The sequence below is a fragment of the Nannospalax galili genome, unplaced genomic scaffold (assembly GCF_000622305.1).
Source record: "Nannospalax galili isolate Female #2095 unplaced genomic scaffold, S.galili_v1.0 scaffold2937, whole genome shotgun sequence".
In the NCBI taxonomy this organism is placed as follows: domain Eukaryota; kingdom Metazoa; phylum Chordata; class Mammalia; order Rodentia; family Spalacidae; genus Nannospalax; species Nannospalax galili.
Genome location: NW_008339366.1, coordinates 34,434 through 48,980, shown reverse-complemented (window position 1 = coordinate 48,980; position 14,547 = coordinate 34,434). Strand labels below are relative to the sequence as shown.

The 14,547-nt window shown below is 40.9% G+C and overlaps 1 protein-coding gene and 1 pseudogene across 1 annotated transcript; both read left to right on the top strand.

Annotated features, from left to right (window-relative positions):
- The first annotated feature begins 202 nt into the window (after positions 1-202).
- LOC103734805 (olfactory receptor 502-like) lies at positions 203-1,147 on the top strand. Its single transcript, XM_008833876.1, has one exon. It carries the CDS (start codon positions 203-205, stop codon positions 1,145-1,147), a length of 945 nt encoding a protein of 314 aa, XP_008832098.1.
- A 7,370-nt stretch (positions 1,148-8,517) lies between these two features.
- Positions 8,518-10,052, top strand: LOC103734812 (annotated as a pseudogene).
- Positions 10,053-14,547: the final 4,495 nt, after the last annotated feature.

Here is a 14,547-nt window from a genome sequence, read left to right as displayed (position 1 = left end):
GAGCCTTCTCTCTAACCCCACTAAACTCAAATTTAAAATTACAAATAGACTCATTATTGCAGATAAATGTGCACTACTATCTGACTATCTTCAATTGTAATAACATTATGCATGCATTAATGACTGAAAAATAATTGATTTAGAAATTATTTCATATAATGTTTCCATCACAGCTTTATTTTGGCAGTGGCTACATAGCCCCATGGATCTCCTGGGTGATGGGAACCACACGACAGTGACAGAGTTCATTTTTTTGGGCTTAACAGATGACCCAGTCCTTCGAGTCATCCTCTTCCTCATTATCATGTGCATCTACCTGGTGACTATGTCTGGAAACCTCAGCACAATCCTGCTAATCAGACTCTCTCCTCAGCTCCATCACCCCATGTACTTTTTCCTGAGCCACTTGGCTTCAACTGACATAGGCATTTCATCTTCTGTCACACCCAATATGCTTGTTAACTTCCTGGTGGAGAGAAATAACATCCCCTACCTTGGGTGTGGCATCCAGCTTGGTTTAGCTGTATTCTTTGGGACACTTGAATGCTACCTTCTGGCTGTCATGGCTTATGATCGCTTTGTAGCAATCTGTAGTCCACTGCTTTATTCAACTAAAATGTCTGCGCAAGTATGTGACCAATTGCTTGTAGCAGCTTACGTAGGTGGATTTCTTAATGCATTCTCCTATACGTTTTCCTTCTTCTGTTTAGTCTTCTGCGGACCAAATAGAATCAATCATTTTTTCTGTGATTTTACTCCTATAGTTGAACTCTCCTGTTCTGATGCCACTGTCTCTATAGTTCTCACCACTATTTCTGTTGTCAATGTCATTGTGATTACACTATTTGTCATTGCCAACTCCTACATCTACATCCTCATCACCATCCTGAAGATGCCCTCCACTGAGGGCCGCCGCAAAGCCTTCTCTACCTGCACCTCCCACCTTACTGCAGTCACTCTCTATTATGGAACTGTCACATTTATTTATGCGATGCCCAAGTCCAGTTATTCCACTGACCAGAACAAGGTGGTGTCTGTTTTCTACATGGTGGTGATCCCCATGTTGAACCCTCTCATCTACAGTCTCAGGAATAATGAGATTAAAGGTGCTCTGAAGAGACAACTTGGTAGGAAAATGTTTTCTTAAAGACATGTTGTAGGGCTTCATACAGTACTAACATGTCATAGATATAATATTTAAAGTAATGTATCTGTGGTTGAAGTAATTCCTTTCATATGTTATAACAAGTAAGAAGTTTTTCAATAAATATAGTGGTTCAAACTTCAGAATATATGGTCAATATGGGGTTCATCATAAGCTATATTTTATAGAGACAAAATGTTTTAAAAGCATGAATAAAATCATATAAATATAAGCTGTTTATCCTGCTTTGAATTTGATATTAAATGTCCCAGTTTCTTGTAGTTTGTAAAAGATGTGTTCTCCATGTGATGATCTTAGAAAATACTGGAAACTTTGAGAGGTTGAGCCTAGTGAGAAATTTTAGTTGATTGGTGGCATGGCATCAAAGGAGATGGTAGGACTTGACAAATTCTCCTTCTCTGTTCCTTTCCAGAATCATATGGTGAGTGGTTTTGTTCTATGTAATCCTGCCATGATGTGCCATCACATGCCCACAACAACCAAGTCAACTCTTCAGGGAATGGAGCCTCCTAAACTCCATGCCAAAAATAATTATTTTCTGTTCATTATCTGATTATCTTAGATACTTGAAACAGAAAAGTAACAGAAACAAAGTATGACTAGTACATCCTTCAATAATGCAGGCTGTCTGATTTAACACTAGCAGATCTCAATAAGCTTGAGAAACAGCTCTCACAGTACATTGTAAGAAAAAAATCAGTAAGTTAAAAAAGCAATCAATGAGAAAATTACTAGAAACATTCTTCTTGAGGAACATATTAAAAATGGATGTGTGGTTTTGGCCTTCAGTCCTGACCTAGTTATGGAGTCTCTAAGAAGATAGGAGATCCTTCCTTAATTAATCTATGAATTGCTTTCTTAGATCCAAAAGTTCCTCTGCTGGTATGACATTGGTTCCTGAGATTCCAAGGACCAAGCAAAACAAAACACAATTTCCCAGAAGAGAGTCAAGTTTGTAAGTTTGAGGTTGAGGCTTTGAAGGAGAAACTATTTCTTGCTCAGACTCATATCCTGGAGAATTCCACTCAACTTTCATATGCTGGTAACAATCACTTTTAAATTTCCTTTCTTCTTCTCACTGCAGTGTTTTTTCAGTGATTCATCTTATTGCTTATAGAACCAGGAACAGTAATAGCTTCCCTCATCTGCTTATAGTTTTCATACATTAAAAATTATGCCCACTGATTTTAACCTACACGTCAGATGCTACTCTAATCTGGGGTTTCAAATTAAAACAGACAAAGATGGAATAGATCTTCTAGTATAATACCCAGATAATAAACTTCAAAAGTGATTTAAACTCTGAGTAGAAGTTGAGTACTCTAGAGAAAACAAAACCAAAACTAAACTAAATTAAAGCAGAGCAAATTTGTGAGGTTGACTGATATGTGTGCCAGAGGCAGGGAGTGGACAGTACAGGTCTCTCTGGTATCCTAATCACCAAGCAAAATTGCACGCTGTGTGGACACTTATGTCCAACAGGATACTACCTGTGTAGAGTTAGCTGTATGAGTCCAATATTGCACATAATATATGAATTTACCATTGTGGCTTCTTCTGTTGCATCAGTGGCAGAGCTGGTCATTTTAAACATTCCCATAATGACCACAAGTAGATAAGAAGATAAAATGTTGAGTATATCTTCATCATCAAATTAAAGTGAAGAATTTTGGAGGTATTTCCAGAAGGTATGTGAGCCCAGGGAAGTAGACCTAACAGCCATAAATTCTTATTCAAAGGTAGAATTTGATAATTCAGAAGGAAGTGCTGCCAACCTGTACTATGCATTTACTGTTCTTGTGGGATGATGGAGGAGAAGTAAAAAAATAGGGCATGTCCTTGAGAGAAGTGTGATTGACAGATATCTCATATATCCTCAGGATAAAGGGAAACTTTATTATTGCAACGACTGTAGTTGTACAGGTTAAGGCATCGTGTGTCTTGCGTTTGGCCGTAATATGTCTAAGAACAAGTTGTAGCTCAGGGTGAATTGAGTAGCTGGATAATCAACCAAAGTATCAATTATTCCTATCAAACAGAAATATAATGACAAGCCAAAAGGAAACAAAGACTATCAACATACAAGAGGAATGAAAATCCTAATATTTAAACTTCAGGAATTGATCAGTACAGACCATAATATTCCATAATATTACTTTGATTAAGAAGGAAAGAGCCCCTTGAAATGCATACAACCACAGATAATGAAAGCATAATGCCTCAATTGTATGTAAAATGATCAAATGAAAGCATGACTGTGCACTAGCTATAGTAGGCATCTCTGCTTGGTGAGCTGTCCTCCTGGGTTTTCAGACAATACTGCAGGGGCAGGACAGGCAGAGAAGCATCTTGGTTTAGAAGTCCCATGACCCTCACTAGATTAAAATTTATTTAAATGGTCTCAGATATATTTTTCAGGGTCCCTGCAAAGGTTGTTTAGATTTGTAAATAGCACTATATACAGGGACCCATATGGCATAAACAGTGTCTGCTATATAGCGTCCTCCTAGCCTAGCTACATTATACAATAAAAAATCATCATCATCATCATCATCATCATCATCATCATCATCATCGCTTTTGTTGTTGTTATTATTATCAGATTTTTCCTGAGACAGGGTCTCCCTATAGTCCCAGCTTGCCTGGAACTTACTATGTGGTCCAGGATAGCCTTGATCTCACAGAAATCTTCCTGCCTCTCCCTCAGAGTGGTAGGGTTAAAGGCATGTTCCACCACATCTGACATTTCATTATTGTTTTAAAAATATATATATTTTGGTGGTTTTTGAGACAGGGTCTCCTTGTATTCCCAGCTGTCCTGGAACTCGCTATGTAGACCAGGCTGGCCTTGAACTCACAGAGATCTGCCTGCCTCTGCCTCCCAAGTGCTGGGATTAAAGGTATGCACCACCACACCCAGCATGTTTTAAAAAATATTTTTTATTAATTCTTGAGATTTCATCCATTGTAGTTTGAGCATATTCACCCCTAACTCTTACCCTTAACTCCTTTCAGATTCATTCCCTCCTCCCTACCTATAATTGCATGCCCTCTTTTCTTTTATTTATTTAATAACACATCAACTCCAATTTGGCCTGTCTATATACTTCAGGTGTGGGTCCATCCACTGGAGCATGGTTAACCATACCCTTAAAGAAAACTGACACTCCATCTTCCAGAAACTATCAATGGTCCATAGCTCCTCAGTCTGGGATGGGGGCTCATGAGCTCGTCTCCTTTAAGCTGAAATGTTGACTGGATTGATCTTGTGCAGGTCTTGTGTAGGCAATCAAATTTCTGTGTGGTCATAAATGCAGTGGTACTGTCATGTCCTGAAGACAGTTTCATTCCAGTCCTCCCTGACCTCTGATTCTTACAGTCTTTCTGCTTCCTTTTCTGTGATGGTCCTTGAGCTTCAGTGGGGAGGGGTGTAAAATAGATGAGATGGCCCATCTGTGACCAATTACTTTACAGACACTTATTCTCTGCACTTTGATATGTGGTGAACTTCTGTATTAACCCCCTTTCAATACACATAGAAACTTCTCTGATGAGGTCAGAGGGCTGTACTAATCTATGGGTAAAGGGATATGAATTTAGAGAGCAGTTTGAGTCCATGTCCATTTAGCAAAATGATAGTAGTTGTTCATCGTTGGGGGGTCTATGAGCTCATCCACCATAGGTTCTTAGCCAGAATTACAGTACAGGTATGTTTTCTCCTGTGGAACAGGCCATAAATCCAATCAGAAAGGGTTTGGCAGAAATATTATCCCCATAATATTTTGTGCTATTATTATACCTGTTGGGAAACCCTGCTGTTAGGGTTGTAGTCCTCCATGTCTGGATAGCTCTAAGGGGCTTGGCGCCAAATGGAAGGACTCCCCTTCTCAGCAGGGGGCTTCCTGCTCTCTTCCTGACTTACCTGGAAAGTGCCACCAAGCATGGATGCCTGACCTTATTTGGAACATGACCTTTGGCATAATTACCTGGAGTAAAAACTACCCCCAGGTTTTTTCTATATGATAATCAGGCATTTCCTGATAGTCGGATGATAGGAGCCCACTGCCACATGTAAATAAAGCATACTATGAGCATCTATCAGCTGAGGCTTTGGCTGCTGCCTCCACACTATATTTTCCCCACTTCTCCCACTAAATAGATGGAGCTGTTTCACTGAATCTAGACCTGTATCACTGAATCACTGAGTCTGGAGCTGTTTGCGTTGTTGAACCTGCCTCCCCGGAAGGGCTTTCTTCGGTCGGTGCTCACTGGCCATCCTGACCCCGCTAGTCGCTTCTGCTCCCCTTGTCCCCGTGTACCAGTGGCCAATGCCCCGTGAGGAGAGGGAGAGACCCCACATATACCCATGGGCATATCTTGCCAAACCAGTCATTACTGCAGTTGATAGTGTTTTCAGGTGAGACTGTTGATAGTTTCTTTCCCTAGCAGCCTTCAAAGCATCATTGAGTGCTATGACAGCTAGCCAGCAGGGAGGAAGCTTTCCAGTCAGTACTGACTTGATTTCTCCACGTCTTGTGACCAGTGTGTATGGTAACTTCAGCATACGGTGTTATCATCAGTTCTGTTGGGCAACCAAGAGCAATGGCAATAGACTGTATTGTTTTAGGGTGTCTCTAGGCCAGTTCTGACCAATAACTTAAAGAGAAGCATTCCACACTAGCGCTGGGCATTTATATAGCAATCTATGGCTTCTAGGATGAACAAAATCCTTAGTGTATGGTTTATTTGTGGTGTTTCCAACATTGTCAATGTTAGTTATCCCTCCCCCAATCCTTTTCTCTACCTTATCTGCTGTATAAAGCAAAGTTGGACATAGCACAGTTGACATGTCCATTTATAAGGAACTCGGTGAAATAAGAAGTTCATTCATGTCAAATTTTTCCTTAGGCCAGAATATTTTATTAACCTTTGATCTTTTTAAAAAAATATTTTTTATTTATTATTTTTATTTTATGTGTATGAGTGTTTTGCCTGCATGTATGTGAGTACACCTGTGTCATGCAATGCCTTGGAGGTCAGAAGAGGGTGTCAGAGTCCCCTGGAACCTGAGTTAAGGATGGTTTGTAGGTGCCATGTGGGTGCTGGGAATAGAGCCCCGGTCCTCTGCAAGAGCATTCAGTGCTCTTAACTTTTGAGACATCTCTCCAGCCCCAACCTTTAGTCTTATATGAAACAGTACATATTATGAAGGATCATGAATGACATGCAGTTGGAGTGTAGAATGGTGAGCAAATGCAGTGCTTAGGTGTCCACAACACTGGTGCAGGAGTTTGGAGTGCGATGGGATGCCAAGTTTTGTGTGACCCAAGGACCTTAGCTGCTGGACTCTCATAGTCATTAAAGATCAGGTCATCTGATCAGGTCATACATCTGGGTTATTATTTTCAAGTTCTTCTTTTCATTCCAAAGATTAATGACATGGGCTCCTCTGAGGGTATGCAAAGCAGAATGCAGTTTTTATTAAGAATTACTACAGAGAAATAAGGATATATGAAAAACAATGGTACCTTACATATATTCCCCAAGCTTGTGTGTATCTGTGTGTATGTGGAAGGGTGCCTGGCTTGTCATCACTGGCTTGGTCTTGTCTTTCCTGCTACCTGTCTAGCTTGGGTATCTTACACCCAGGTATTCCTGACTCTGTTGTTTTGCCCCTAATATTTCTTTTACTCCAGCTTCTATTGTCACTGTAACATCTGTGAATAACTTACTGTCTTTACTGTGGACCCTTTCCCTTAGTACCCACAGAGAACTATCTTCTGTCTTGACAGGATCATAAGCAGAACAGAATGACCCTGAATGATGCCATTTGAGATATGAGCCATCTGTGCTGTGTGCAAGTATGGGGTGTGTAGTGAAATCTTCAGATTTTATGAAGTAGATACCTTCACAGCCTATAATTCTCTAGCTTTGCTTTGGTAAATTTCTAAATCCTTTGCCAACAGTATTGGCCTATTAACCAACAAGGCTATAGAGAAAATAGTAATTTCACAAAAATATATACTTTGGGCTATTGCTGGATTTTATAATTTTTTTTCTCAGAATTATTGGAAAAATTGTAGCACATCCTAAACTTCTAAGTTAGGGAAATAAAGTTAAAAGTTGACAAAAGCAAGATCTCTCACCTAAATAAATGAAAAAAAAATAGGTAATGATTTCATTTTTCAAAATTGTTTTTGTCACTAAATTTTAGTTAGCATTAAGTTGAAAATCTTAACAAAATAGGAAGCATTTTAGATATATAGAATATATTTAGACCACACCAACCAAATTCAGACAATAAATTAAACAATGTATATTTTTACAAAATTAATTAGAAAACAACACAAGTCTTGACTTGCTTAAATAGTTTTCAATTTTGTAAAGGTCCATCCATTCCATGTAAAAATAGTCCAATAAAGACATAAACAACCAAAATCATGCTGTGCCCAGCCCCCTGTTTTGGGACCATTTATGGTCCCTCCCACTGACCCAGGGCCTGAACTTCCCCATCTCATAATCTCTCTTTATGTGCAGACCTTTGGAGACTGCCTGAGAGGGCCTGAATTGCTTTTTGGGATGAATTGCCCAAATCACACTGTGCCCATTCCCCTGCTTTGGGACCACCTACAGTCCCTTCCACTGCTCCAGGGTCTCAGGTTTCCCTGCTGGCTAGTAGGTACCTTGACTTCTTCATTCCATAACTTTTCACTTCTTGTGCAGATCTTTTGAGTATATCCATACCCCCCCACCTCCCTGCTTTGGGACAGGTTGCAGTCCCTCCCATTGCTCCTGGGCTTAGTCCTCCCTGCTAACTAGTAGGGATCATCCCATTCGTTTCCCATGTCCTCTCCTTGGTCCTTGGCACTATCCATCTGAGGCTACTGAAGCCTTATAACTAGCCAGGGTTGCTTTGCCCTCCTGGGGGCTCCTGAGTAGCCTGACTGGAGCCATCTGTTCCTTCCAATATAAAATCAAAAGAGAGAATCTGAAGCCTAGACCAACCAGCTTTTCATACCCAATTAGAAAGCAAATAAGGTATATCAATAATACAAATATAATCAAATTTCAATTCAACATAGGAAGGATTGAGTTTCTTACCAGAATCACAAATAAAAAAAAAAGTCCACATGCCAAAATCACAATGAAAAAATATGAAAATCCAAAATAGTATGTCCCCAACAAACACCCCCAGTCATATACAAGAGTTCTAAATGAGAACCCCTTAGAGATAACTTAGGACATAGAATTTAATAAAACAATCATAAACATGATAAAAAATTCAACGAATTGGCCTAGAAGCAGCTGCTCATGTAGTTCTCGAAACCTCCGACTTCTGTTTGACTGCCTTCACTCCAGCCTCCACGATGTCCATCAGGTTGACCCAGAGGTCCTACAAAGTGTCCACCTCCAGCCCCCGGGCCGTCGGCAGCTGCTCCTACAGGAGTGGGCCCAGTGCCTGCATCAGCTCTTCCAGCTTCTCTTGGGTGGGCCGCAGCAGCTTCCGTGGGGGCCTGGGCACCACCCTGGGTCTGGGCGGAGGCTTCGGCAGGGAAGGTGTTGGGGAAATCACAGCGGTCACCGTGAACCAGACCCTTCTGAGCCCCCTGAAGCTAGAGGTGGACCCCAACTTCCAGGTTGTGGCACTAAGAAGTAAGAGATAAGTGTATTAACAAGTTCGCCTCATTCACTGACAAGGTGCACTTCCTGGAGCAGCAGAACCAGATGCTGGAGACCAGTTGGAACCTGCTGCAGCAACAGAAGACAATCCGAGCAACATGGACAACATGTTTGAGAGTTATATTAATAATCGGCTGTGGCAACTGGAAGCCCTGGGCCAGGAGAAGCTGAAACTGGAGGCGGAGCTTGGCAACATGCACGGGCTGGTGGAAGACTTCAAGAATAACTACAAGAATAAAATCAACAAGCGAACAGAGCTGGAGAATGAATTTGTTCTCAACAAGAAGGATGTGGATGAAGCTTACACGAACAAGGTGGAGGTGGAATCTCGACTGGAAGGGCTGACTAATGAAATCATCTTCCTCTAGATATGCAAGCTGCATCCCAGATCTCAGACACACCTGTGGTGCTGTCCATGGACAACAGTCGCTCCCTGGACATGGACAGACAGCATCATCTCTGAAGTTCGAGCTCAATATGAGGACATCGGCAACCACAGCCAGGCGGAGGCCTAGAGTATGTAACAGATTAAGTATGAAGAACTGCAGAAGCTGGCTGGGAAGCACCCAGATGACTTGAGCCGCACAAAGATCAAGATTCCTGAGATGAACCGCAGCACCAACTGCCTGCAAGCAGAGATTGAGGCCCTTAAAGGCCAGAGGGCATCGCTGGAAGCTGCCATCACTAATGCTGAGCAATGTGAGGAGATGGCCATTAAGGATGCCAATGTCAAGCTGGCAGAGCTGGAGGCTGCCCTGCATCGTGCCAAGCAGGACAAGGCAAGACAGCTGTGAGAGTGCCAGGAGTTTATGAATGTCAAGATGGCACTGGGCATTGAAATTGCTACCTACCACAAACTGCTGGAGGGGGAGGAGAGCCGACTAGAGTCTGGGATGCAGAACTTGAGTATTCATATGAAGGCCACCAGTGGCTACTCAGGACGGCTGAGTGAGCTGAGCTCTATGGAAGCCTCACCAGTCCTCCATAGCTTAGCTTCCGAGTGATCTCCTTCCAGCCTAGCTTCAGCTCTGCTGGAAGCTCCAGCACCTTCAGCCTCACCAAGGCGGTGGTTGTGAAGATTGAGACCAGTGATGGAACGCTGGTGTCTGAGTCTTCTGATTATCTTGCCCAAGTGAACAGCCATCAAAGCTCCTCTTGTGGCTGGCCAGAGCTCATGGGGGAGACAGCTGTATGGTGGAGTGCTTAGCCCTAGCTCTCTGCCCAGCTTTGGGAGGAATCTCCCACCTAGGATACCCCTCTAGTCCACATTCTTAACCCAAATCCAATTCATTTGTATTTTCCAAAATAAAGCCTCAGCTGGCTCTGCCAACTGGCAAAAAATTCAACAAATTTAAAGAGCACACAAGCAAAGAACTCAAAGAAGTAAAGGAGAATAAGGATAAACTGACTCACAAAATTGGAAATACTGAAGAAAACTCAGACTGAAATGAAGAAAGTGGAAAACTCTATAAACCATTGAAATGGAAGAATTATAGAGGAAATTTCCCAAAATAAAGACATACCCATACAAGTATAAGAAGTACATAGAATGCCAAATAGGCAGGACAGGAACAAAAACTCCCCATGGCACATCATAGTAAAAACACTAAATGTACAGAACAAAGAGAATACTGAAAGCTGCTGGGGAATACCAGCAACTCACATAGAAAGAAAAGTCCATCAGAATTACAGCTAACTTTCAATGCATCTATGAGAGCAAGAAGAGCCTGAGCCAAAGTATTCCCAGTTCTATGATCATAGATGCCAACACAGAAAAGTCTCTGGCTAGTCAAAGTAATCCTGAGCACAACAAGCAATGCTGGGTGGATTACCATACCAGATCTCAAAGTATATCACAGAGCTAGCATAGCACTGGAAGAAAACCAGACACATAGATCAATGGAACATAACTGAACATGAGTACATGCAATTTCAGCCACCTGATATTTGGCAAAGGTGCCAAGAACATACACTGGGGGGAAAGACAGCATCTTCAACAAATGGTGCCAGGAAAACTTGATCTCCACCAAAGGAAGAATAAAACTAGAACCTTATCTTTCACCCTTCACAAAAGTCAACTCCAAATGCATCAAAGACCTCAGTATGTAACCTGAAAATCCTAAACTGCTAGGGGAAAACATAGGCGGAACACTACAAGATATAATTGTAGGAATGGACTTTCTAAATTGGACATCAATTACTCAGAAATTAAGGTCAACTATCAACAAGTGGGACCTCATGGAGAAGAAATGAACCAAGCAAGTGAAGAAAGTGAAGAGAAAACCCACAGAGTGGGAGAAAGTCTTTACTAGCTACACATCTGACAGAAGATTGATATCCAGAATATATAAAGCACTCAAAGTATAAAGAATCAAGAAAACAAATGACCCAATTAAAAGATGGGCTATGAATCTGAACAGAGTTTTCAAATGAAGAAATAAATATGGTTAAGAAACATCTAAAAAAGTCCTCAACATTTTTATTAATTAAGGAAATGCAAATTAAAACCACTTTAAGAATTCATTTTACCCCAGTCAGACTGGCTAAGATCAACTGAACAAATGACACCAAATTCTGGAAAGGATGTGGGGAAAAGGGAACGTTCATTCACTGTCACTGGGATTGCAAACTCGTGCAACCACTATGGAAAGCAGTGTGGAGAACTCTAAAAAACTGAAAATGAACCTACCGTATGATCTGGTTTTACCTTCCTTGTGATATACCCAAAGGACTCATCTTACTGCAGAGTGACTTGTACATCCGTATGTGTTACTGTTCTTTTCACCCTAGGTAAGAAATGGAAGCAATGTATGTGTACCTAGACTGAGGAGTGGATATTGAAAATGTGATATGGTTATACATACAATGGAGTTCTACTCAGCAGTAAAAAAAAAAGATCAAGTCATGAAATTTGAATGTCAATGGCTGCAACTAGAAACTGTTATATTAAGTGAAGTAACAGAGACTCAGGAAATCAAATGATGTATGTTCTCCCTTATTTGTGGATTTTAGCACCAAATCCTTATATGTGAGTATATAGCCTGATGTAACTGCAGGAGCCAGGAAAATGGAAAGAAACCATGGAGGTAAAAGGAAAGAAGAAGCCTGAGAGAGAGGAATAGTAAGCGACAGGTGTTACCAAGAGGGAAATGGGTAAAATGTGTTATTTAACAGGTAGGAGTAAAGGGAGGGTTATACATGGAACCATGGGGATAAAGGGGAAGAAGGAGCTCGGGGGAGGGGGGGAAACCAAAGGACATAGGTATTATCAAGGGTGAAATATAGAAATGGGGGTTCTTTATTTGGGGAAGGAGGAGGGAAGCTTATATAGGGAGAGAGCAGAGATAAATAATGCTTAGATGCTGTGAAAAATGAGAGGGAAATGTATTAGTTCAAAAGTCTATTGAAAAATTACACATAGACTATCTCATGAGTCCATGTGTATCACTGAAGGCTATATCACGAGAAACTGCCAGACAGGAGAAACTTCCCTTTGAGTTGTTGTCCAGCATAGTCCAAAAGATTCCCCAAATTACACAGGCTATTGCCATAACCCTTGATTAACTTCTATAATTTTAAGACAAGACCCTATTGCTGAGGACAGGGCATACTTCGGACACAAGATTTGGAGCAATGGAGCTGGAACTGACTGGAAGTCACTTCCCTGATGCTAGGTCTCATAGTTTTGGAGGACACTATGCAAGCTGTGAAGGGAAAACCAATCAATGGTCCAACCCCAGCTTTAATGTCTAATAGCCAGAACAATGACCAGTACAGAAAACTATATTGGTGCAATGATGGTACTTTTATCTTGTGGTTAATCACCATGCAGAGAATAAGAGACTCGACTGCTCAGACCTAAATGGGATATCTCTGTCACACCACTCTCTGACATGCTCAGGAAGCATCATGGGAAAGAATGTGGAAAGACTGTAGAGTCAGAGGTGGTGGATGAATACAAAGAAGCAGTGTTGTCCAGACACAACATGGCAGTTATATATAAGAATTCACACTGGTTTTAATAGCATACACAATAACTATATAAGCCCAAGCCAGATAGAACCTCAGCATGAAGGGTGGACATAAGTATGACGTTGCATTCTTAGCTGAGGGGCTGTTGGCAACTGGTAGATGCTAGGATAGGAAGAGCCAGTTTTTTTAAGGGTGTGATGACCAAGCAGGCTGCCCATGCTCCAGGGGATGAACCCACACATCAAGAATATATGGGTGTGCGTCCATCCCCTCTAAATTGGACACAATAGATCTTAAAAATGTGATGGAGAGGATGGGTAGTGGGAAGAGTACAGGAGGAAGTGGGAGATGGGATCTCAATATAATCATAAATGTGAAATTCTAAAAGAATCAGTGTTATTTTAGAGAAGGGGAAAAGCAAAAAACAAACAACAAACCCCTCCCAAAACAAAAGCCAACTAACTCAAACAGAAAAAAGAGAAATATCTAAGGATTATTTAATTATCAGTGAAATTTAATCAGTATATAAAAATCTTCTCATAAAGAGAAAGTGCATAGAATTGCCTCACTAATCAGCTTTATTAAATATATTTTTAAATAAGAAAGGATGTGAAAAGACTGTAAGAGCCAGAGGACCAGGACACCTGCTGCTATACAGTGTCTTCCAGAGATGATGGGGCAGCAGCGCCTCTGAATTTTCAGCAATGTGGTTGTCTAAATCATACCTGGGTAATACCAAGACCAATTGACATGCCAACATGAATTGGGGAAATTTCACAAAGTCCCACCTCCAGATAAAGAGTTAGAGGAAATCAATGGCTACTGAGAGAGAATCAGTTTCCTCCAGGCATGAGCTTCCTGGTAAGTTACCCAATTTCAAGTGACCATCTTTACACATGTATAAATGAGCAACACTAAATGGATTAGGTTGTGTGTGTGTGAGTGTGTGTGTGTGTCTGTGTGTATGTAACAATAATTAAATAAGAGACACAAAATTGAGAGGGAGTTGGGGAACATGGAAGCAGTTGGAGAGGGGAGTGAGAGAGATGGGTATGATGTAAATACAGTACTCGAGTATGAAATTTTCAAAAAATAAAAAAAATTAAAAGCTTTATTTTTATTAATTTTATTATGTGTGTGTCTATGTGAGTGAATGCCACATGTGCTTGCATACTTGCTGAGGCCAGAAAATGGTCTTAGATCCACTGGAACTGGAGGTACAGACAGTTGAGAGCAGCCTGACATGGGTGCTGGGAACCTAACTCTGGTCTTAGAAGAGCAGCAAGCACTCTAAAGAGATGAGCCATCTCTTAAGCCCCATGTTTTAGTAACTGCTAAAGACATTCAATGATGTAATAATCCTATTATTGTACAGTTGTACAAACTTACTGAGAAGACAAAGTGTGTATATATACTTATTAATAATGCCTGGAGCATCTAAGAAGTCTCCCTGTCTGCCCCTGTCTGTTTCTACATTTTTACACTTCTTCTTTGATTTTTGTTTTTTTGTTTTTTGGTTTTTTTTTTGAGACAGGGTCTTACAATGTAATTGGTTTCAAAGTAGTATTCCTTCTACCACAGCCTCCTAAAAGCTGCAATTAAAGGAGACATTACCACACCCTGCTCAGGGATGTGGTGAAACTCAATGAAGATAAAAGAAAGGCTATTATAATTCAAATAATTTAAATGAAAGTAGGTGAAAAATGTTAACAAAATCTTAGCAAGGTTAA

Bases quoted from the DNA above. Each gene is read 5' to 3' on its own strand.
- LOC103734805 (XM_008833876.1), top strand. From the start codon at position 203: ATGGATCTCCTGGGTGATGGGAACCACACGACAGTGACAGAGTTCATT.